Raw genomic sequence first — 25,875 nt, forward strand, 5'->3', positions numbered from 1 at the left:
AAAAAAAAAAAAAAAATAGCATTCTTGCACTGAGTTAGATGATAAAAATAGCGATTACTTTCACATTAGGTATTAGGCAGACAGATTATGCAGCCAAGATTAGCTTAGACATGTAGAACCTGAAAGCTGCGGCAGCAAATTAACAAATTAGGCACATCAAAGGCTGTTCTTAAAGAAGACAAACAATGTATTTATTTAAGTGAGCATGAGACGGTAACAAAGGACTAGGGAGCTCCTTACCGATGCCAGTTTGTCAAAGCGTGCAAAGAGTTCGTTGAGTGTCATGACCAGCTCCTGAGCAGTGCACTGAGAGGCCAGGCTGGTAAAACCCTCGATGTCTGCAAACAGAATACTGAGGACACGGTCGAGAGGTAGAAAGACAGAGGGGAATAGGGCCATTATTTCTCAAAAATAAAACATTATTAGCAGCAGTACTACATGCTAGTATGTTAACTAAGAGCTGCTGACCTTGAGATAGACAGGAAGTTTGACCTCCATGTTGGAGATGTGTGTGTGTGTGTGTGTGTGTGTGTGTGTGTGTGTGTGTGTGTGTGTGTGTGTGTGTGTGTGTGTGTGTGTGTGTGTGTGAGGGACACAGGGACTGTGCACAGTGTGTTCTGTAATTGAATGTGTGCTGAAGCTCTCCCATCTTTTGGGATTATTTTATCATGGCTGCTGGTGATTAAGTATTCCCTCACTAGTGTTAATTAGCCTCCACTCTGCCAAACCTCTGTACCATTTCTGACTGTCAGTGAAATTTTATATATGTGTGTGTGTGTGTGTGTGTGTGTCTATGTTTGAGTGTGTGTGTGTGTGTGTGTGTGTGTGTGTGTGTGTGTGTTGGGATTTGTGTGCACTGATGTTAGCTAAACTGAGAAAGAATTTGCTAAATGTTTGTAACGTACTGAATTTAAGGAAGTATGCATTTTATCTTAATATGTATTGTTAAATTTACAAATTATCCCTGCACTCATGTTCACTTCATTTGTCTGTCTACTCGCCGTTATATTGTATAGTTTCTGCTTATAATATGTCTACACTCATGCACTTTAACATGTCAATACTGTCCATTTACAACTCTGTTTTTGCACATTTACATTTAATCTTCCATATTTAATCTTCCTATTTAAGACTAGTAATGCTTTAGTTAAATCCTGGTTGTATATATTCACATTCTTAGTTTTGGTATTTTTAGTGCTTATTTACTTTGTAGTTAATATTATATTGTGTTTAGATTTGCTAACATTGTGTTTTTTACTCATATTGTGTGTTGGATAACTTGCTGCTGTGACGCCACAATTTCCCAGTTTGGGATCAATAAAGAAATTCTATTCTATTCTATTATGTTGTGATGCTGACATGACATGATACATTAGACTAAATTATACAAAACTCTCGAGTTGTCATAAATTAAATCTAATAAACAGAAAACAGGGTTAATCAAGTGACAGAAATCCATATTCATGTGTGGAACATGAAGGGCCGGCACTGAGGTAGTGAGGCCCAGAGTCTCGTCTGACCTGACATTGTCGTGTTTCTGGATATAGATCTTATGGAACATCATGTCTTCCTTCTTGGCATTGATGTCAGCCTTCATCTCCATGGCAACATGCCTTGGCAACACTGAAAGCAACAGACGCTCCTGAAAAACACAGAAAAAAAAAGAAACAAAATGCAGATCGTGTCACTATGTTGCAGTGTGTCAAGGGTAACGTCACATAAAAACAGTTTCAGAATTGATTCATAAGATGATTTTTTTTTTACTAGATCTGTACTTCTGAAGGGCTTTTTCAGAGAATTGGGCTTTGTGTTATTATAACAATTAGGACCTAGGACTCATTAAATTGAAAAACCCAATGAAAAGACATAAAAAAATATATATATTTGAGTCATACAGGAGCTGTCATTTTATTCAAGGCCTCATCTAACTCTGTCTCTGCGCTCCATCGATTCATAACAAATATTTCAAACTCAACCTCAGTGAGACAAACTGTTGTATGGGCTGGCATGTTCCTTCACAATGGTTAATGGGAGCGCTTAAGAGTGCTGAGTTCATTCCTCCAGATACGCTAAGGCAAAAACAAAACTTCATAATGCACTATTCTCCAAGACTAAGCCCTTCTCTGGGAAATAATCACACTTATTTGAACTTAAAGTTGGGGTATGGCAAGGATTATTTTTAAATGTTAAAGTGACAATATGAACATTTTTAAAGATAAAAATCTTCGTCTTCTCCCTCTGCTACCTTGTATCGCTCCGCTAAGCTCGTCACACCAAATGACGCACCAAACATTCACGCCAGCCAACTGTCTGCTCCTCTCAGCTGGTTATGTCCAACTCAGAGGACAGAAACACTGACAGCCAATCAATTTACTTCCAAAAACAGTTATGAATTAACAACAGATGTGGGCTGCACAGCTGTTGTGTTCTCAGCACCACCGAGGTGAGGAGAGAGAGAGAGAGAGTGTGAGAGAGAGAGAGAGAGAGAGAAACGGAGAAAGCTGCAGACACAAGTCATGAAGAAGCAGGATGATGATAGTTTGTGGAGAGCCACTGTGATTTGCTAGAGTTAGGCTAACCCTGATTGGATGCATAGATCAGAATGTGTCTTTTTGGCCCAGTTACTATTCCAATAATGTTACCTACTGTAGCTTTAACTCAACACCGACTACTGATCCACTGAGACACGAAAAGATGGGGTGGGGGTGGGGGGCATCATCGCCTTCATTTCTTAAAATGTACTGTAAGTTAACTGTGGCTCTTCTTCAGGAAATTTTTCAAATATCCATAATCATAATCACAATATTTTTTCAACATGGCATTCAGACACGTCAAAACAGCCTGTGGAATCACCCTAGTTCTATTCCCCAAAAAAGGGCGATACAATGTCATATTGTGAGGTATCCATGTTTGTTGTTCAGTGAGGTTAACAGTTTAGAAATGTAAGGGTGAAAAAAAGGGACTCAAGTACTGTATCAGTACTCACTACATGATACTAGGATTCATTTTAGGAGAGAAGAGATAAGAATAAAGATGTTAGTTTTGGAAAAGGTTGCGAGACTGATAATGTTGGAGGATTAGTTATGTTCTTATTCAAGATGTCAAATGTTTTCTTTGATTGTGTAGTACAAATAGTACATTGTGTTGCAGCATGGTTTGTTTGAGGTCCAGATTTCGCGAGGCTAGCTAGTAAAGACAAGTCAACTATGATGTATCTTTGACTGAAAAACCTGTTTGACTTCCAGAGTTAGCCTTGTGTATGCTGGGTGTACACTGTATTATTTCAGGCCTATTACGACCCAATTAAGACACGGTTTTGAAGTTGAGCCCAATTTCAGTCCAATTGAGCTTTGTCAGTCTTGCAGTGATCCAGCCAGGTGCTCCTGACCGACCGCATACATTTTTGAGAGACAATTTCCCGACTTCAAGACTTTTTTTTCTGCCAAAGTCTCTCTGACAACAACAGGCATGTCTCTTTAATATGTCTTCCCCCTCCTATCATGACAGAAATATTGGCAGGAAATATCTCTGGATTTGCAGCTGACAGGGAATATATGTTGTGTTATATTTAGATGCTAATAAGCTTGTGTTTATTGGTGATGCAGAGGGTAAATGGTGAATGGACTTGAGCTAATATAGCACTTACACCGCATGTCACACCAACCCATTCATACCCATTCACACACTGATGGCAGAGGTTGCTACTGTATGTAGTGAGACCACCAGAAATAACTAATCCTATTCATACGCACTCATACATTGCAGATGAAGCAGCGGGAGCAATTCGGGGTTAAGTGTCTTGCCCAAGGACACATCGGACGTGTTGCTGCAGGAGCTGAGAGTGTTTTTGCCAGTGTGTGTAGCCTATTTGAGCTGTGCATACAACTGAAATGCACAAAGATCTCACTTCAGCCTCTGTCTATTATCAATCATCAACGCTCCATTGAGTCGACATTCCAACCTGACTTTTCTACAATCGTATAGTGTAAGACGCTTTACGTGTTGCTGCCAGGATGGAAATAGTTTCCTGAACAGTGAAAAAGAGTTTTAATTTCCCCTGATTTTTTTTCACTGTAGAAACAGAGCTGGGACTGAATTATTTATTTGTCAAAATTATCCCTTGAATAAAAAACGAGGCGCTAAAACAAATCTAACTGCCAGAAAAACAACTCAGCGTAACTCTCTCCAAGAGCCTGACAGGACAGGAGGAGTTGGTGTGAGTACATAAGAATAAGCTGCACATACAAAACGTATTTTGTGTTGTTTACATTCTGCATAATGGAAGAAGTATTTCATGTTCCAGTTTTGGAAGAAAAAAGGCTTCGAGGATGTCTACTGAAAAGGAAAAAAAAACTTTTCCAGGAACAAGCTATGGAAACAAAGTTGCTCTCTCAAATCCTGGCCAATAAGGTTATAAATACTTAACATGTGTGTTATATTGTGTGTGCAGGCCAACCTGTTGTTGATTCTCCCTCTGAAGGTGGAGTCTGGCCTGGATATATCCTCTGGTTTCCTGAAAGGCTTGTCTCTGGGAAACCTCAGCGGGGTAGTGGGTACAGATTCCGATGATGTTAGTGCACAGGAAGATCAGGACATTAGCGCTCACCTGGAGAGAAGGGAGAAAGAGGTGGTAAAGGTTCAAGACACCAAAGGATGAATGAGATACTGCTAGTTCTGTGAGGTAACAATATGACTGACTGAATGACTGAAGCAGAGATGTAAGCCGGTATGAATAATATTATCAATACAACATTTTTATTGTTTTAAAAAAAATTCTCCTTTAAAAAGTCTGGATAACCGTTGTTTGTTTTATTTGCTACATTGTTAGTAATAAACCTACAGTAGTGTTAACTTCTTTATAAAGTCAAAATCATCTAACTTCATTTCCAGAGTTAAATAACCCTTTTCAGGGATATAAAATAACGACCAATCTCTTCTCTGGGTTTGTATAGAGGCATCATTATTAATGTCAGTCTGTTTCATTAGCAGCTTAAACTTTTTTTTACACTATAACTGAAAAATATACAAATTAACTTTAATAAAATAAATCTATTCTGTTGTTAATCATATGCCTTAATAAATGTGAATGTAATCTGATTTTCATGAGCGAAAGATGTCTTTTTTTTTAAACAATGAGAACAAATTAATCAATATTTCTTCGATATCGTGATTTTTTTGTAAGAAAATAATTTTAGGGCTGCTGGTTTTGCTCAGATGGTATGAAGGCATAAAGCAAGAAAAAAGTAAAGAATACATAAATATAATTACATTTTATATAAATAATAAATAATATTTTGAACCATCTAATCAAGTGTCAGTGACCAGCTTTGTCATTGTACATAACTCGAGCTTTCTGCAGTCGAAACATATCAGAGACATGGAGAGAGAATGTTTTTAGCGATTGAGGATAAAGGTGACCCGAGGTGACACAGTTTACAGAGTGTCAGACACAAGAATTGAAAACAGATGGGTGATGGCCGGATGAGTTTTACAAGAAAGAAAACAAGGGGCGGGGCTAAAAATAGAACAGCAGCTTAATGTACAACAGAGATAAGACTGAAGACTGACAGATGTTGAGGGAAGGAAGGAAATGAGTGGTAAGGAGATGAGGAAGGGAAAAAGACAATGTGAGGATGACAGGAAGAATATAGAAGAGATCTGCAGAGAAAACGTGATCGAGAGAGGGAGAGAGAGCGAGACAGAGACAGAAAGACAGATATGGGCCAGAGTGACATTAGGCAGATGGCTCGGAGCGCTGGGCTCTGTTTACATTACTCTCACTGATCAAGCAAAAACAGCCACGAGACAAAAGTGAAACCTGCAGCACGGTTTGCAGGTGAACGCCTCCTGTCAGCCTTTGTGTTCATTCAAAATACTGTTATCTCTCCAAATGCAATAAGCTTCAGCCACTGTACTTACAATATTCATCTGTCCAAATTCACACTCCATGTGTCCGAGGCCACAGCCTTAAACTAATTGCTTACTTTTTTCAAGAGGGGAAGACATGGGGGGTTTTACAGAGTACAAAGTAAGGTCTTGTGTTTACGCAACAGCACTCCACCTCTTTAGTATTGTAGCTCTGCTATCTGTTCTACACACACCGACACACTAACAGTGCAAGGCCGCTACACCTGCTTGTGTTCCCTTGTGTTCAAAACACACTCGTTACCTTATCCTGACGGCCAGTTCTATGCTGGTTTTGATTGTTTCTAACCATATTACAATGTATACAGGTTCACTGCTTACTCGGGATGTAACAATACAAATTGTTTCAAATCTGCTTCCCAGTGTATGTTCTAACTACGTTTTCAGTCTCTCACTTGCTTCACATCACATCGAGTGTGCTATGACTGTAGTTTATAAGTCTCTTGCAATATTTTCACAAAATATGGTGCTTTTTTTTTTTGGTCTAATTGATAAACATGATCTATATTTGTATCAATTTTTAGTTGTTTTGTGAGTTATCGTTTCATCCCAATTGCTTAGTCTTTGTTAGCTTTGAGTTACCAATAAGATTACATCCTACTTAAAAGGCTTATGTTGTTTGTAATGACTAAAACAAAGCAGAAATTGAACAGGACGTCACTGAAAAATCTTTTTTTTTTTTTTTTTTTTTGCCATGAAAGCAGCCGTCATTTCCCTCTGGGTGACATGATGGAAGCAGCCAGCCAGTCTGTGAAGAGGACTTCAGCCTAATCCCTGGATATGAAAAGGGCATTATGTAAGAGCTGCTCCAATCTAGTCAGGACAGGCAAAAGCAGCACTAATACTGGCTATTCAGCCGAGCATAGATTAAAATGTATTTTGCCTCAAAAGCTGCCCACAGCTTAGGGAGGATATGCAGGCTTAATCAATAAATGATCATCAGCATGGCTGTATGGATGTGTTGCTGTTTAACTTCTGACCTGTCCGTTTCACCTCTATGCTGTGGAGGTGAAACACTGCATCAAGGCAACCAAGAAATCAATGTTCAATTCTTGTTGAAAACTGGATTTTAATAATTGCACATTTTCACACAAGTATTGCAAAATATACTCATTAAAAATCATATTTTTGTTTAGTTTTCACATATATGGGAGATATTTTCTTCACATCTAAGAGCAATGATGTTTGAATTACCTGTGGTACTTAAACAATGTATCAATCAATCACTACAGGTTCATGAGTTTAACACATTGTAGAAGGTAAAAACCTGAAAAAACTAAATAATAATCAATCTCCTTATCTAAATTTGACTTTCTCGATTCGGATCATTTGATGAGGATTATGTAATAAAAACAAAATGCTTGGCATCCTAAATGTGACAATTACCCTCTCATTGAAAAAAAAAACCTTTGCACATCCACTTCACAAGACAGGAGCGTAGGAGAGTAATGTGTCTTGACTTTTTGCCCGATGAAGGTCTAGTACCCAAACGTTGCCAATGAATGTTTGTTTGCAAATTAGACAGTGTGTGGGAGTTTATCTTTAAGACAATTACTTTCTCATCAATAAGATTTCATATTTTATAATCATGTTGAGACAAGGCAGGGAGTCAGCAGTCAAGCCTGTGAGCCTCTTCTTCAGCACAGAGCTGCTTTGGAGCTTATTTGCTTCCAAAGACAATACTAAGACATTGATATCTTGCAGGTATGATGTTCACCATATACAACATCTTAGTCAGGTTTGTTTGCATGCAATAGTTGTGTAGTTGGTGGGCCATAATTCAGAAATGCCACCCTCAGCAACACTACAACAGAGCGTCGCTCCACATCCAAACAGCATCACCACTCAACACCTGATGAAATCCCTCAAAAGTGCATTCTTTAAGTTGGAAAAGTAGAATGAGAGGGGCTAATAGAACGTTACTTGTATTTTTTCTCCTCCTTTATGATGGATTTAGCACAGGAGCCATTCACTTTAGCAGGAAGTCGGTGGTCCTGACAGCAAGTATATAAACAATGACTTTAAAGGACACCAGACCCTCATTTAAAACAGGGGGAGAGCAATTTGAGAGAGCGCATTATCAGAGCTTTTTTTTTTTTTCCGGGGGGGGGGGGATAACAGCAAAATCCAAGAAGGACGCAAATGTATTGTACCATGGGAACATATTTAAAACAACTATCATTTGAAAAGTATATCTTAAAGGATCACAGCACTTCTCACTCCAGCTCCCTTAAGGCTTTAAGAGAGTTTATGACACCTTTGAGATGTTTATTCCCTTTTTTTATGACAAAACGTTACTATTCAAGTTGACGCTCTACGGATAAACTCAACAATCGTTTTCAAATGAGTCAGCAGGATATGGCTAAATGTAAGCGCTTGTGAATCAATTTAGGCTAACACCAAACAACCGTTCTCAAATGTAGGTTTTATCTACACCGCATAGTCAACATCTCTCTTTCCTTTTTACTTCAAGGGTTAAAGCAGGTTAACCTCTCCTCTTTCCTCATGTCCCATCATGCTCTCTGTGCCACTTAACAGTATACTGGTGCAAAACTCGACACTGATTACAGGAAGATGTGTACACATGTCCATACACTACATTAGAAGGTTGAGGTAGATCTTCCCTGGCAAGCGCTTCATTAACGTAGACCCCCTGCAAGAAACGGGATTGACTTGAGAACATTTCAGAGGCTTTAAGTTCTGACTGAAACTAAAACTGAATCTGCAGACCAACGTAGTAGAGTCAAATTTAAACGATGAATTCCTTTAGTTTAGCTGTAATGAAACAAGATTTGTCTCTTATGTCCAATCAGTCAGTGTAATAGTTTTTGATACAAAAAAGAAAAGAAAACGGCTTTACAATGATGCTAATGCAGGTATGACGTCCATTCTCCTGGCCTTGTATGTTGCTGTTAGAGATCTAATTTTGAAGCCAGCTAGTCATTATAAACCTTTTATGCGTAGAAGATGGAGCTGTGATGATGCTGGTGTTTTTTAATATATTTATTTACATATATATTTAAAACTCTGTGTTTTGCTGAAGAGTCTCTCTCTCCTTCTTTCTGCCGGTGTTTTTTTTTTTCTTCTTCTCAGTCTTGTGAAAGGTTCTGCTTAGTGTTGGCCCGAGACTCACACCCACGGAGACTGTGAATTATCAGAGATGGCAGCGCAGCTTTCACTTAACAACTATCACCCACATTCCTCAGCCTCCCTCCAAAGACCTGCAGCAGTCCCCCACCCAGGTTCAGGGTGGAGGGGGGGGGGAACCAGCTGACAAGGAGCAAGTGAGGGGGTGGGTCGATTACTTTATCTTACAACCTTGTTATATGAACATGGTACAATCAGAACATTCTTAGTAAAGGCTGAATCTTATTCAGAATCTAAAGAGTCAAGGGTGTTGACACTTACAAGTTTTGGACGCAGAAAAAATTACATATAGGTTAAAATTAGAAATCTAGAGCACCACTGCTACTGCCAAAGAACTCAAATATTTCTAAGACTGTCACATCTTTCCCTCTTGTATGAAACGTGCAGAATGAAGATGGCCGATACACCAGGACCTACCCAGAAATACTGTCTAATCCTTGTAATAGTTGGCTCCTCATCAATTCAGTCAGATAAGAAAACTTCATGTTTTTTAATGTTAAATGGACGTTTTGCTGACTGAAACCAAACCCACCACTCGCAGATCTGATTAGCAGTAGCTAGCTAGCCAGCTAATTAAGCTAACATCAGTTTCTAGAGATGAATGAGAATAAAATCTAAATAGCTTTTGCATGTTTCCAGCAAATGTTTGAACACTAACGGCAGAAAGGGCTTAAAAAAATCTGCCTTTATGGCTATGTGGTAAATGGTGCTTCCGTTTTTTGTTTTTTTTTTTGCTTAACGTGCGGAAAATCCAAACAATCACCTGTCAAAGACACAAATTAACCTCATTCTATGGGTACCATAAGAAAACACATTAAAGAAAAGTATTAAAAGATGAGAACTAACTTGTTCGTTGGGGACAGAAGGCTTTTTCCATGAAGCTGGAGTCTATAAGTCTCCACTGTGCTGATAAAACTAGAATAACAAATTGTTGAACAACACAGTGTCTTTCTCTTTTGTGGCTCATACGTTAGTTCAGCTCCAGAGTTAAAGGTGTTCCTCCTTGATCGGGAAGTTTTTCCCTTGTAATCCTGCTGAGAAACCCTCAATGCTTTTAAAACAAGACCTACTGTGCCGATGAAGCGGTCAAGAAATCAAAAACTTGACAGGCTTCATGGTGCTGTGCTATGATTGGACCATTGCTGTTTCAGAAAACTGTTGAGCTTCACTTCAGATTGTTCATGGCTGTCTCAGACTACTGAAGTCACTTTAATCCACTGTGAACGGTACTTCATGCGAACATGGAAAAAAACATTAAAGCCGAAAAAAAAAAACCTGGAGAACAAGACACTGAATTTATACGACCATTTCCCAAAGGGAGCAATGACTGATGGGATATTGTTGTTGAATCGGAGCCAAAAAGAGTGCAAGTCAGAGCTCATCGGCCTTTGAGGAACATCTGGAACTCTTTAGAGCATCTGTGTTTGATCAGGCTCTGTAAAACACACTCAAGAACTCCAAACACAACGACCGGTGCTTTACACATGAGAGTCTCAGACACACATTGTCCGATATCTTTCCTTAAGAGTGTCAGTTATTTATTTCAAAACCTTCCATTTCATATAGGTTTCTTCCGCCTTGTCCCAGTGAGACTCGTGCTCACTGTCACTTTGAGCCTTTGTTTAATAGTCAGCTTTTGTGTGTGCGTGTGTGTGTGTGTGTGTGCAGTACCAGGCGGCTGCTGGGTTTGTGTACTCAGCCTGGGCCTCATGTCTACACACAGCTCGCACTGCTCTTATCTGAAATGACCAGAACCACATCAACAGATAAAGAGTCAAAGCCCCGCCTGCTCGCTCAGCTCGGGTGGTCTACACACTTTCGACACTGTGGCTAACTGAAATACTCTACAAGGCGTCCGTGTCTATGGAAAAACACTTCACAAAATTAATCTTTTAAAGCTGCAGACAAAGAATTTTTTGGAGCACGACCAACTGTACGGTCTTGTCACTTCTGTAATATGTGATGAACAGCAGGGCAGAGTTTTATACTTTCTCAGGAAATCATTTTCCAGGACATTTCCAGGACAACATCAATCAAACTGTAAAAAGATATTCTTAGTTTCCCAAGATGTAAGACCTTTCTGATCAGAGTTTTACAGAGCAATAAAAACCATTTGTCACACGTATCCGTCCAAAGCCTGACTCTGAATACGTTGGTATGGGTAAAACCTGATTCTGCATTTGCTACCCACCACTAAGCCTACTCCTTGTCAGCTGGTCCCCACACGGCAACCCCTCTGAAACTGGTTTGGAGAGGGGAAAAATCCATATGAACATTTCTGTAAATATGCCAAATTTATCCAAAAGGTTAGTTTCATCTGTAGTCCCTGGCAGGTTCTTAAATAAGGCTTCCTTAGTTTCATAAATCTGTAATAGAAGGGGCTGATATAAAGCTGCATCACTGAAATAAAACAAAGTATTGTGATGTGAGGGGATACCATTTAACACTGTGGCTCTAACACACTTTGATTTGATACCACTGTTTTGTTTGGTTTCATTCATTTTTTTCTTTAAAAACATTTTTTTTATTTACTATTAAATTGTGAATGCAGATAGTTTGTGGATTCCTCTCGTGGATATTTACATACACAGATTTGTTGCTCTAAACAGAACAGGTTACCTTGTGAAACTCAGGAGTTAAGATGCAAAATGTTCCTTATGTTTGTGAACGCAAAACTTTTAAAATGGTCATTTACGGGGGCGCCGGTAGCCTAGTGGTTAGTGCACACATCCCATGTATGGAGGCCATACATGGGATGCCCTCCTTTCACGCATGTCATTCAGAACTCTCTCTCTCTCCGATTTCCAAGTCGGTCCACTGTCCTATCGCTCAAATTAAGGCATAAAAAAGCCCAAAAATAAACCTTTAAAAAAAAAAAGTCATTTACAAAACAAAGATCAAGTAATTTTTAATATATCCACTTCACATGTACAGTCTTTGCGCTGTACAGAAAAAAGTGTTTTATTCATTTAATTTATTTGGGGAATGTCTGTAAGGCAGCTCAGACAGACAGTAAATATAGAGGAGAGTTTACAGGAAAGAGAGAGTAGTTTGTATATAATGCTTGTAGCTAATAAAACATCTAAATGAAGTCCTTTAACAGATGCAGTTTACTGTAGACTACATTAGCAGCACAGGAATTGATGTATTTGTTGTGGTTCTAAATAGAAAATATGAGTCTAAAACTTGTGATTACATAGATGAATCACTAAAGAAAAGAATGTGGGAAGCTGATATTACTTTGAAAACAGGAAATGTGTGACAACTGGTTGTAATTCATTTAGGTGAAATTTGGTCAAAAAGCCTGACAACATATTTAATAGCAACAAATATATTTTCAAATTAAAACGCCTCGATTACTCTTTGAATATGATTCACTTCTGGTGTTTGTTTTTGGATAAGTGATGACACTATATTTTGCATCTATATTAATTCATGACAGAGATCTATACATTTTCTATTTCTTGTCTTTTCTGCATTTCCTTCCGCTTTCTTTCAGGCATCGTTCAGGCCATGCACTGAAACACCAGACTTTACACACTACATGAATAATGAACAGCATTGTCTTTGCTTTGCAATGTAAAGCCAGTCCTCCTGATTCACACTGACCATGTTCAAACTCCTTTTCCATCCGCCTTGTTTCTGTAAACACGGACAGCGACATGCTGGGGGTCCTAACACTGAAAAAACAACACTACACACACTTCTCTTGCCAACCATGTGGGTGTGACTTCTGTGGAGACTGTGACTATTAAAGTTTTCTGGCATCGGAGAAACAGTGCAAAGTGTTATTTTTATTTCAAGAACAACAAAATCTGCACAAAAAGATGGGAGCTTTGGAGAATCAAATCCTTTTATTCCCTTCTTCTGGAAGGCATTGGACCCCCTACAGGGACAGACAACAGGTTCAAGGATTACTGCAGTGATTACACAAAAAGCCTATTAGAGGAGCTTACATTAGAGGTCAGTAACAGACAGACAATCAAGACTGCAGAGAGGATCATCAACACCAACATGCCCTCCATTCAGGACTTATGTTGGTCCCGGATCAGGTAACAGGCAGGTAACATCGCTGCAGACCCCTCTCATACCGGACATAAACTGTTTAAACTCCTCCTCTTGGGTAGGAGTCGCAGAGTACTGTATGCCAAAACATCCAGACAAAATCCAGTCAATCTGATGAACACTAAACAGTCAGAACAAACTCTGTGTAATTACTCTGTGCCAACACCAACTGTGCCTAAATATAAGATTATTGATCTTCATTTATTTTATAGACACACACTAAATCACATAAATATCATCCCCGGTCTGTCAAGGATCTATACCAGCTGTTTTAATGTATGCACTGTAAAAGAAAGTCTACATCATATAAATGATTCCATCGGTTGCTAATGATATAACTTACTGTCATGTTTATTTCAGCATGCTCTTCACTCCACCACTTAACAGTGCTCTATTGTATGATGGAAGCTGTAATGTAATAGTTTAATATTGGATGTATGATGCTGTACCAGAGTCAAATTCCTTATATGCATAAAAAAAAACAACCTGGCCAATTAAGATGAATCAGATTCTAATTCTGATGGAATTGTAACTAGTGCAAAACTGCAGTTCCTCGAGTGTCCACTTGAGGCTTATGAATCGACCACTGAGACGTTATTAAAATGCCCATTTTTTCAGCATTAATAAAACATGTATTTAGAAAAAAAAACATTTTATTATCTATAGCTAATTTCTTTATTGATACTTTTTTTTTTTTTTTTTTTACAGGGAATTCATTTATTTATCCCTGCTTTGATTATATTGAGGCATTATGTTTTGCACAAATGAGGGTTGTTTTCATTGTTTGGAATACGCTACCAAGATGAAGAGCTAGACATGCTAGATAGGTGTGTTTCAACAACCAAGGTTCATTCAACCTTAACTCCCCCTCTTTGCCTGGTTCAAGATTAGCCAGATATTAGTTGGGTGTGACATGCAGTGTAAAAGTGCTTTGAGTAGTTGGAAGACTAGAAAAGCGCTATATAAGCTCAAGTCCATTTACCGTTTACCAATATGGCGACTACTAATGTTTGGCTTCACTGCGCCTTTTCCGAAGCCAATGAATGGCGTGATTTAAGTTAACGTCCATGTTTAAAACAGTCTATGAGTAAACCATACGATATGACGTTATTAAACAAAGGGACATTTATTTTAAAACTGTGTATCTTCAAGGCCCGAAAACATACTCCTGCAGTGTCTTCAGATTACTGGGGCAACAAACATGCACAGTCATAGAGAGCAAACTTGAGATGAGCTCTTCTGAACCAGACAACTGTCAAACAACATCCTGTGTGCATCCCTCCCTCTCGACTCCCCACCACCTCCACCCGTGTGATCTCTCCTCTGTCATCGCTGCGTTTCATTATGGACTCTCATTTTGACAGCGGGGGGCAGGAAAACAAAGCACAAAACCCATCCTAGCAGGCCAAAAAGCAGTGTTTCTAGAAAGCTTGGACCCCCCACCCAACCACCCGACCCCCGCCCTCTCGAGCTTTCACATTCTCAGAAGGAGAAGTGAACAGCAGAAATCAATTCTGACCTGATTTTTTCTTCTCTCCTCTCTTCACTTGAAGCAACGGTTACCAAACTGTACACACACACACACACACACACACACACACACACACACACGCACGCACGCACGCACGCACGCACGCACGCACGCACGCACGCACGCACGCACACACACACACACACTCACCAGCAGGCTGAACTGGGTCTTGGTAGCTTGAGTCGTAGTTGTTTCCATGGCAACCACTGGACTGACTTGAACACAAGCACTGAGGGGAGACACTTAGCGATGCTGTTTATTCCCCATCATTCTCAGAAGTGATGCTAAACTGATAACTAATTTCCCCCAGCTCTCTTATTGTTGCAAAGATTGGCTGATTGGTGGTGGTGGTGGTGGTGGCATATGTGTGTGTATGAGAAATACTAAACAGCATATTCATCATCATGTGTGTGTGTGTATGCATTCAAGTTATACTCACATAAGTGCAGACAGTTAACCACTGAAATGTATGCAACATCGGAGCACGTCACATTATGAACGCTTAAATTATGATGCACTGCAAAATGCAAGGATCCTTTCAGAGAGCTGTTGTTGTGAGCAACGTGTACGTGTGACAGGTATCCTAGTTAAAATGCTGCTGCCGCGTTAAACACACTAATTATTTATCAAGGAGGCCAATGAAGGACTGCTGGAGAGAATATCGGATTCTTCGATCACGCCTCCTCCTCCTCCTCATCATACAGGGTGTCTTATTCAGTAGCTGTAGCCATAAACAGGTGATTGTAACAGGCTTCCACTAGGATCCCAGCTACCCGTCTCAATGTGTGATGCACAAACAAGGTTATTCCAGCACTGGGAGGCTGCTGTGAAACAGCTGAACAGCTGATCCACTTGATACAGCATGAGATTAACAATGACTAAGATCAATGTATTCTTTGTAAAACGTCCCAGAAATGTTGAAATTGAGCAACAGACATTTGGAAAGTCGGATGTGAGACCACAGTGGACATATTTCTTATCTAATCTGCTTAATAAAAAAAAAACCACCAAAACACATAGTGATGCTCAACAAGGAGACCAATGAATGCATTGAGCCAGAGTCCACAAAGAGGCCTGATTTGCCCTCTGTGTTGAATTAATGGGCTTTTAGGGGCTTAACCCATTATCTCCGCTGTGGTCAGAAGATCAAACAGCCATCCCAAAATGCATTACACTTCATTTACAAAAAAAAAGAGAAAGAAAATAAATCGCTGTTGTGTCTGTGATTATACAGTATTAGCCTCCACAGCAGTGTAACGTTTCAGGGTATGAAATTGCAACTCGTGTGTATGCAGAGAAAACAGGGTTGGAATGACCTGCCTGTTGCTCTGACGCAGGGTCTGATAAGACTGTTCCATGTGACGCAACAGTTAGCAGAAACGCCGAGGGCTGAGTATTTTTAGGAACAAGTCTTTGACCTCCCTCAGCACTGTCAATAACATTCATACACAACAATACTGGACAACAATGCTAGCCATAGTCAGGACGGGCAGAAAGCAAATAACCCTCATGTAAAGATTGTACAAGTAGTAGTATAAGTATTTTTGTAATAATTCTTTCCACACTTACAGGCAAAACCAACAGACCGAACTTCCGTCATGGTTTTGTCTTCTTCTTTTTTTATAATCTTTTATTTGTATTATGTATTTTATTCATCTGTTTTCTATATGTATATATTTGTTTCACTGTTCCAAGGAGGGTTGGGCATGACAGGCAACAATGCATGACAGAATTTCAAGAAAAGGAAAATGTAAATAGAGAAGGAAAATGTTTGTTTAACTTGCACCCATTAACAAAGAAATTCAAAAGATTTAATCAACAAACATGGATCAATATGTGTTCGAAATGTGCCAGCTCTGTGGTGCTCTTTCTTTGGATTTAATCCACAACAGTGCATGTCATGTATTAGCACATATATCGACACCCACACAAACACCAACCCAATAGTTTGGAGATACATTCAATGGAGACTAGAAGGGACTGTGACAGCCTTAACTAAGCAAGGGAAGACGTGAGTGTTGGTGTGTGCCTGGGTGGGACATGCACATGAGTATGTACTGTACCGATAAAGCTAATTGATTTCAGCTGAGAAGTCTGAGGATCACAGACATGGCGCCACAAAAGGAAAAAAAAGCAGCAAGAAGTACACAGCAAAGTGAAGCTAACATGCAGCAGTAAGTCCATATTACACAAACTTAAGTCACAGCTTTAAGCGCTGGTGTTTGTTTTGAAAACAGTCTTGCATGTTACAAGGTGGTTCGAACTACTTCATGTTGTGAATGTGTGCAAAATGACACTCGAAATGAAGCTAAGGAACAGACACTTGGGTTTACTGTACACAGCTGTTAAAACACACATACCAACCAACGCCAAGAGCAATAGAGCTTCAGACATAATCACATGGATCACATGTGTTTTGTAGGATTTGAAGGGATTAGGAGCCATAAATCTAAAGAGACAATCATGAAATATTTCATCAAGATGTCTGTAAGAGGAGCCTCCTTTTCGCTGGTTTATGACACATTCTTCTAGCGGCTACAGTCAGAAAATAATATGAGATAAATCTGAAGAAATATTTATATAACTTAAACTGAAAATACTCACTCTCATGTAGAACAATACAGTCGTCGCTTGAACAAAAGTGGTTTTACTGTGGCATATTTTTGTGAGGAAATAATTTGTGCGAAATATTGTTTTTGTTATTATTTTTATCTTCAGCCTGTTTTTTGTGAATTCTGTGATGTTTGGAATAATTTCTCAAATTATCAAATTATATTCTGCTGAGATCTTATTCTGATCTGATTTGGAACTATTTTGTTGGCATTTCCTCTAGATATGAGATTTATTCTTGCTTAATGAGTCTGTTTCGCCACAAGAACATTTTCAGATTTTACAAAGAATTTAACAGATTTCTTTTGAACAGTGACTAGATAATATGAACACCTTTCATCTTTGAAAAGACTTTAAACGAGTGCACCGGTAGCCTGATGTTTAGTGGCCGTGCCCCATGTACAGAGGTCAAAGTCCTCCGCGGATGCCTGGGTTCGATTCCAACCTGTGGCTCTTTTCCCGCATTTCGTTGCCCTCTCTCTCTTCCCAATTTCTGACTCTATCCAATCCTTTCTCTTTGAACAATCAAATGTTTTTGCGTAAACTTTTTTTTTTTTAATGACAAAACACAGTTACATGATTTGTATGAGTCCCAAATGAATAAGCATCTTGGTTTTTTGGGGGTCGTGATTCTGTTGTGTTTTTTCCGACAAACATTTTTCTGTTTCCTCTCTCCTAGTCTAGAATTTTGAAGGCTACCTTGGAAATTATAAAAGAAAGTTTTTCCAGCATTTCAGTGCAAATTCAGGAGGCTCCTGTTGCTTCAGAGCATTGATTCAAAAAGCAAGCTCAAATCCATGAGAAGTACAAAACCGTATAACTTATAACCTGTTGATACTAGCCCCATGGGAACAGGGCTTAGGCAAGGAAATGGAATTATAAGCATCTTTCAAGAGCTGATCATGAATTTGCGCTTTACAAAGAACATAGGAGAAATGCCATAAACACAGACTAAGAACTAAACAATATAGAAACAATACAAGATAGAAACAAATAAATAAAAAGGTTAAAACAAATAAAGTGGTAAAGAAGAGATCTCAAGTCCAAAGTGAACCGTTCCAAAGTTATCCAAAGATACAACCTCAAAAGTTTGGCGTCTACAATCACAGTCCATTCATACAGAACTGTCAAACTATAAACATAAATATATGTTAATGTTTTTGATTAATTTAAAAGGACTCTGTGCGTAATCCCAACATCGCATGCCTTTACACTAAACCTGTTTATGATCTCTGAGCGTCAAATAAAAAGGAAAATATAAGATTTTTGGAAGAGGGCTTAGGTGATCAGCGATTTGACTCTGCAACCACTTACAGTGGCTTGTGAAATATACGACTATCACAAACAAGATTTACTTCATGGATGGAAATAGATCAGCTTCTTTTACATTTCCCAGGAATCAACATATTAATTACACTAATAATAAAAGGAGAGGAGCCCAAGATAGAACAAACATGCAGAATCTACAGTAGTTACAGTCACATTTAACAGTCGACTCAACGGCACAGATTTAAATCTGCAGTACAAAAAAAGAGGATCTACACCAACAGAAACCCCCCCGAGAGGTTAATGAGTTATTGGAGAAAGAGGAAATACTTGCACATAAGCATGTAGCAGTGATTGATGAAGCTGTTTCACTGTGTCACATAGTACACAAAACAATCACAGGAATAAACAGCGGTGCAGGGCTGCAGCTATCTCATGAGTTTCATTCACTTAACGATGGCAAACAATGTTGGAGCCTGTGATGGATAGCACTACGGTTTATCATGCATGATGCTAGCACTTTACTGAGTTCCCACGAATGCCTATAACCTAGTCCCGTACTAGTTATGTTAAAAAATAAGCACAACATTACAACCGAGTGTTTTGTATTCAAGCCGCCTTTTTCGAGAAGGTTCTGAGAATAGATTTTTCTACAAACTGAACTTTAAATGTGAAAGAAAAAGCATGCATACCTACAGTTACAGCAGGAGCATTTCACTGACCATCAGTGATTCATAATTCAGTCATATATTCCCCTATTGTCACAAGTAATGGCCTTCTTTTTATATCACTCGATGTTTCCTGGAGGACATGACAGCTAACAATCCACTATGGCAGTGCAGAAAGCAAGCAGCCACCATACTGTCCCCCCCCCCCCCCCCCCCCCTCCAACCACCACCACCACCACGTCCTCAACCTTGTCACCCCACCCTTGGAGAAAAGTACAAAGCGTCCCTTGTGTGAGAGCACAGAGGCCTAAACGAGATGCTGCTTTATATCATAGTATTCTCCAACGGTTACACACACATAACGCTTTCCGGCCTAGGCGGTTCAGTCGGCTTGCTGACCTTCAGCCCCCTCGGTCCTTTGGACATGACGCACAATCAACACACTGTAAAGCAAGACTCATGTGCACTAAAGTACATGTATGGATAAATAAAATACTCTTCATTGGCTCTGCTGCAAGTTCACACAGTAATTACACTACGCAATCATAAACATCACAGTAAAAGAGACATTTTAAAAGCCTCCAAAGATGCAGCTAAATAATGACCTGTCAAGTCCGGTCAAAACAGAGGAATAACTCATTACTTAGCAAATACAGTATATAGTTTGGTAGGCAAAACAAGAGGAATTTGTAAGTTGAATTTGGTTAACAAATTATTCAAGGTTTGCCACTCCTCCCTGGCTCAACAAGAGCAGCATCTTCCTCTGAGATTCGTGCCTAAGATCACAGTCCTTGCCTCACACGCAGACCCAGTATGTTGTTAATGGTTGAGGGCTTAAAAACCCACTGCCCAAATTTTTTTTTAAACAACATTTTGAACACAAGCAGTTAGTCTCCACAGATTCAGAAATCATGACAGGGATGATGATTCATTGTTTTGTTTTTCGAAAACCGGTTACATTCCGCACTAGTCAATATTTCTAAATTAATCTTGAGAATAAAAGGACATCATAAGGATGTAAGGTAGTGCTCACAGAGAGTTACTGTATCAGCTGACTCTACAAATCCTCTCAGCTGAGAGGCAACTTTAGCATCTTTCATCTAATTGTTTTGGTTCTGTCACGACTCCCACTGATCTCTGTCAAGGTAGCTTGCAACTCTGTTCAGCTTGAAAGCTGTGACAAACCAGTTACAGGCTCAGAAATTGATGGTGACCATATCAGAGTAAACTAACACTAAGTTCTGTTAACTACAGGTTAACAGAAGGATGCCTCCAAATGAATTCCAATGTTGCTCTTCCTGCTGGATGTGAAACAGGTGGACTTTATTTGCTTAGTTAAATGTTTTCTTGCTGGGCTAGACATACCTATGATTGACCTATATTAGCGGGTAGCAGGCAGTTTAATCATTTCAATTAAACTGCTACTTCAACTTTTAGCCCTGCCAAAAGGGTCAATGAGTCAGAGGTTAAACCTCATTCATATTCTGCCCAAAGAAGTCACACAAACGTAAAAAGAAATATGTAGAACTTTCAATCTTAACAATTCTCCGTTCACCTTCAGTTCAATCATTAACAAAGAGTCATGCAGTCACATGTCAGGCGTCTCTTACCTGTTTCCAGAGGAACTCGTCTTCCTGGTTGATTTGCCAGGTGATGACCACATGTATGATGGACAGCACAGCTCCACTCAGCACTGCCGCTCTCATCCTTACAGGCAGCAGAGTGTAGATGATGTAGATGAAGAACACAGACCACCAGATGCCCTCTGAAGCACTCCTGGGTGCCACCATGTACACCCCGAACACCTGTACTGACACCAATACTCCTATCACCAGGTAACTGACCATCCACATGTAGTCCTGGTGGAAGCCATTACGGTTGCACACTACCATAAGAGCCATGAACAACGCCATCGCCACCGACAGGGCCGAGGAATAGGGCACTTCAGGGGGGGCGTGGACACAGTGGAAGGTCAGCATGATGCCACACACGATCACAAGTACCCCCATGAGCATTGTCAAGGAGCTCTGGTTCAGCCGAAAGAAGTAACGCTGGTATAGGCGCTCCAGTTTTCGAGACTGGAATTTTTTCGACTGGAACACCTGCACCACCCTGAGCCAGCAGTCTGCAGCTGTCACCACACCTGCTGCGCCATTGGGACCCTCATCGCCAACATCTCCACTTCCTCCGTTACATCCACCTTTCCTCCCTTTCAACTCCCCGTCCTCAAAGCCCAAGTCGACCGACTTCAGGCCCACCCCTTCCCCTCCCCCTCCCCTTTTGCCGTAGTGGTCCTCCTGCCAACCGCAACGGACACCAAAGTTTCCCCCGCCTCCCATGGCCCCCGCCACCCCTCCTCGGTGGTGCTGATGGAGGGGGGCTCCAGAAGGGGGCTCCATAACATCTGGGTCCCGCAGACAGCTCATGTAACGCGGGTTGCAGAGAGATGAGCCTCCCTTCCGTTTGGATTTCTTGCCATTGCGCTCCCCCCACGCAGTCTTGCGGTCGTCCACTCTAGCAACTAGGAAACCACTGAACCAGGACATTCTGTATGAGAGGAGAGATAACATTCAGTACAAAGACAAGTCAAAGATGGATAGAAGCTAAAGCTCAGATACCGTGGGAAGCAAACAAACCTCCTTGCATATTTACCTGTTGGGGTTCTGGTACATGTCCCAGCCCTTTCCTTTGCAGCCGGTTCACTCATTTATCCCAGTGGACAAATTTTTGAAGAAGTGCTGAGGGATTCGTAGAGGCCACACTGCAGGGACGCAGGGTGTGGTCTGACTGGATTCGGCGAAGAGTCTCACCAGTTGCTTCACAACCCTCCTGACGTTTTCGTTGGAGCCAGTGAGCAGAGACCAAGGTTATTGAGAAGACCAATCTCTGCTGTGAGGACTATCTCCACGGATTCTGCTGGGTGAACACAAAGTGATGTCAGGATTCAGATTTAAAAACATGATGGTCTTTAAAGAACAGGCATGGCTTTCATCAAGATCTTGAAATTGTCATTTTAAAAATAGACTCTTGGACTAAATTGTCCATAAGAAGGACATGAAACTCATTTCCTGGAGAATCAGAAACGCTTAATTCTAATCTATAAGGAAGGGGGGTAGCATGACCCAAAATAGCTTGAAGGCTTGTTTTTTTTTAAGGTGAAACAGAACTGGCTACCTTTGACCCCACTGCAAAACCATGTGCCACACAACAGCATTTTGGAGCTTTCTGGTCTGAAAATACAGAACCGAAAGGCTCTGTTTATTATCACAATCAAAGATAAAGCCGAGTAATAAATACAGATAAATGCCAACTAGACAACAGGTCACTGTCAAGACAAATATCAAGACAGCAATGAGACACATAGCATGACAGGATCTGTGGGTCCTGAGGCACCAGACCAGAAGTTGTTTAGAAATAACTTGAAAAACAAGCTTCTTCCCTGTTGACATTTAAAAACATATATCACAAACATTCATGACACTCTATTAGTTTGGTGTTGCTTCATGTGTAAAATAAAATGCTTACAGCCCCACAATATGAGAGAGTAACCGAGGTGTTAAAACTATTTGTAAATGTAGTACCAGTACCTGACTGTTTTGTGGTTCAGTAGTTCATATATCTAATCTATCTTGCCTCCGTCATGTTTAAGGTTAGTGTTGTCTTGTATGGACAATGTCACATTTTTAAATACATGAGGTTTTGAGTCTATACTTCTCTCATCAGTTTAATGTATTCAGTCACAGTGGGCCACAGCCATGCCTGCTTTTAATAACATCATACAAGGAAATGATCACAATGTGTTCCACACAGTGAGGTGTGCAGATTTTAAAATTCTGTAAACAAGCTGTGGTATCAGCAGAGATGCAAAGTAACAAAAAACAAGTGGTTTGTTTCTACTCAATGAGAGTTTTTAGGTATCTGTACTTTTCTTGTATGTATGTATGTATGTATGTATGTATGTATGTATGTATGTATGTGTGTGTGTGTGTGTGTGTGTGTGTGTGTACTTTCTTCTCCTTACATTTTCAAAACGGGCTCTTATTTTAGCATAAATGAGTTTCCTGGAAATTGGAATTGTTTTTTTTATTGTAAAGATGTATGCAGCTTTCCCAACACCAATGCTGATTTCAACCTCGATTGACACGGAGTAATAGACAAAAACAACACATTAGACACATGAAGATGAAGCAGTGGAGACATCTGGTGAATGTATAAAGTTTTAGTCCAACATATAGAACTAGTAGCAAAGTAGTAAAGAAGTGCAACATCCCATAAAGTGTTTAAAGTGATTAAAGTTAGGTCGTCTCCCTGATATGATGTGAGGGTCAGTTAGTTTTGCAGGTTGAAATGTCCTTCAGAGAACTACTTTTTTGCTGCGTGTACATTTCAACGCCTGCTTTTTTTTGTAGTTTTCCCAGACCATAAATACCAATGCTTCTAACTAAGAAAAGAGTGTGTACATTTGCCCAACCAGGGTGTCAACCAAGGAATCTGTATCAGTAAGACCTGGTTGAGTTATCAGAAGATAAAAAAAAAAAACAGATCAGTGCATTCATTAATTCCTGACAAGAAAAAAAAACTGTCCTTATAGTCCACTTAATGTGAGGATGTCTTTGACATTTGATATAGGTTCATACTAACCTGATCACAGTATCTATGTCTCATACATTTGAATACAAACCCTGCAGAATTCGGTAGTTCTCATAAAAGTAGAGCCGACTGTATTGCATTCATAGCTCCCGCCTGGTTGAATTTTAAAACCTCCACATATGGCTCTACCAGCTGATCTTACCAGGCTTCCAGACACCCTGAGCTCTACACAGTGCAGGGAGAGGCGCAAAAGCAACGCTTCTGCAGCTGCAGCCGCCGCCGCCGCCTCCTTCTCGACCGGCATTTTCCCCCATACAGGCACGCTGTGTTGTTGAAGCAAAAATAGCATTTCCTCGCTATATCTTGCCTGCATGCGCCTTCTCTGGCACGTATCCGTCCGAGCCGTATCTCTCCTCCCAGGCAGCGGATCGACAAAATTCAAGGAGAGCCAGCCCACCCTCTCTCTCCCTCTTTCTCTCTCTCACACACACACACACACACGAACACACACCTCCCCTCTCCTCCCACCTCCAGCACCTCCTCCTACCCGGCTGCGTCCCTCACTCCCCTGCACAAGGTCGACCAGCTTGTACCCATTTGCGAACGTCGCGGTGTTGCCAGTCGCTTGGTGTGAGTGCATGGTGCTTGGCTGTACTCCGGTTTCCCCCACTAGCGTTAGAAGAGGGGAGGGGAGGCAGAGAATTGGGAAGGCGGGGGTGTGGGGGGGGGGGGGGGGGGGGGTGACTGACTATTCCTGGGGGACATTTTCAACCGGACAGCCGCTACACTGGAGTAACATAGCCACGAACAGCGAGTCTTTCATTTATGGGCTTGGTCCAGTTCGACAAGTCTGAAGCTGAGCATGCCTCTCTCCGTTTCCTCTCTGACTCTGCGTGTCTCTGTTGTCATCCACATGCAAAAACAGATCAAGCAATACACTGAAATGAAAGATAAGCCGGTTCAATTTTCGTTTCTGCATATTCTTCAACCACGGTTCTTTTTAAATCATCATGCGTGTGTTGTATAGCCTATGTCTACCATCCGGTGTATAGATGCCCATGCACGGGCAGACAGGCCGAGTGTGAGGGCCCGCATTCAAACAGCGTAGGCTTCTTGTTACATAACACCATGGCCTATGTGACAACCATAGCGGGGACCATAAAACCATTCCGTTGAGTCCAATAGTCCCGAGTTAAGACGCAAACACGCCTCTGTCCGGGATATTATTTAATGCAAAAGTCTCTCAGCCTGCAGCACAGCAGAAGCTCGCAGGAGAAGTATATTGACATACACGAGTGTTTGGTAAATAAACAGATATAAACACGTTATTGCTGCTGCACATTCCTCAGCATCAGTCATTGGATGGAGGACTAAAGCAGTGGATAATACTGCTAAACTAATAATAAACAAACTCAATGTGTGCGTACGGGGGGGGGGGAAGAAAAAAAAAATACAGTCTAAATGCAGGTGCTTAAATTTAAATTCATGTTATCAGAATGATTTGACTCATTATGAGCATCAGATGCAAGCCTCTGAATGTAGGCTTGTCTTAGGCTATAAGAGCCCTCAGTCGGGCTGTCATAAGAAACACAAACACACCGTGCTGGAGCTCATCTTCTGCTTTACCAACACATACATGTTGTTATTGAGCGCCTATGGAAATCAACTGACCGTGTATCCTTTGCCACAAAACACCACGGAGGTGAAGCGGAGGCCTGGACAGCAAGTGTCGCCAGCTATGTCATTCACTCCTGCAGAAATGGTGTACTGACAGAGAAGTGGCAGAGGCGTCCACGGTTCAATGCAACAGCGTTTGACACGTCTGTGTGACAGGAGAACATATATTATATATGTCGGCCTGCAGAGTGCAAGCGGCAGTGACGGTCAGAGAGACGGACTCACCGTGATCATCTTGTTTCTGCTCCCCTACAGGACCGCAGCTGACAATCCGATTCGGCGTTGCGGGCGCTCGGAGCGGCCGGGGAGGTAGGACCATTTGTAGCCTTGCTGAGCCAGGATGGTCCGGTTAAATTGGTCACCCTGTGGTGGATCTCCTTTTGTCGTCTTCTCGCT

General features: G+C 40.7%; 1 protein-coding gene across 3 annotated transcripts in view; it reads right to left on the reverse strand.

Moving 5' to 3' along the window:
* The window catches only part of adcy6a (adenylate cyclase 6a), a 37,704-nt gene extending 11,829 nt beyond the window's left edge, over positions 1-25,875 (reverse strand). The window contains exons 1-7 of one of the 3 annotated variants that reach the window (XM_029278680.2): positions 25,705-25,875; positions 25,474-25,624; positions 21,865-22,125; positions 20,823-21,759; positions 4,457-4,606; positions 1,521-1,642; positions 241-352 (exon numbers count right to left, since the gene is read on the reverse strand). In XM_029278680.2, the coding sequence (XP_029134513.1) occupies positions 241-352; positions 1,521-1,642; positions 4,457-4,606; positions 20,823-21,759; positions 21,865-21,884 (1,341 nt within the window). In that variant the 5' untranslated portion in view covers positions 21,885-22,125; positions 25,474-25,624; positions 25,705-25,875. Of the gene's footprint in view, positions 1-240; positions 353-1,520; positions 1,643-4,456; positions 4,607-20,822; positions 21,760-21,864; positions 22,126-24,004; positions 24,277-25,473; positions 25,625-25,704 lie in introns of those variants that run through there. The other 2 variants (XM_020640808.3, XM_020640809.3) reach the window with 2 other exon arrangements.

The sequence above is a fragment of the Labrus bergylta genome, chromosome 12 (assembly GCF_963930695.1).
Source record: "Labrus bergylta chromosome 12, fLabBer1.1, whole genome shotgun sequence".
NCBI classification, from domain to species: Eukaryota; Metazoa; Chordata; class Actinopteri; order Labriformes; family Labridae; genus Labrus; species Labrus bergylta.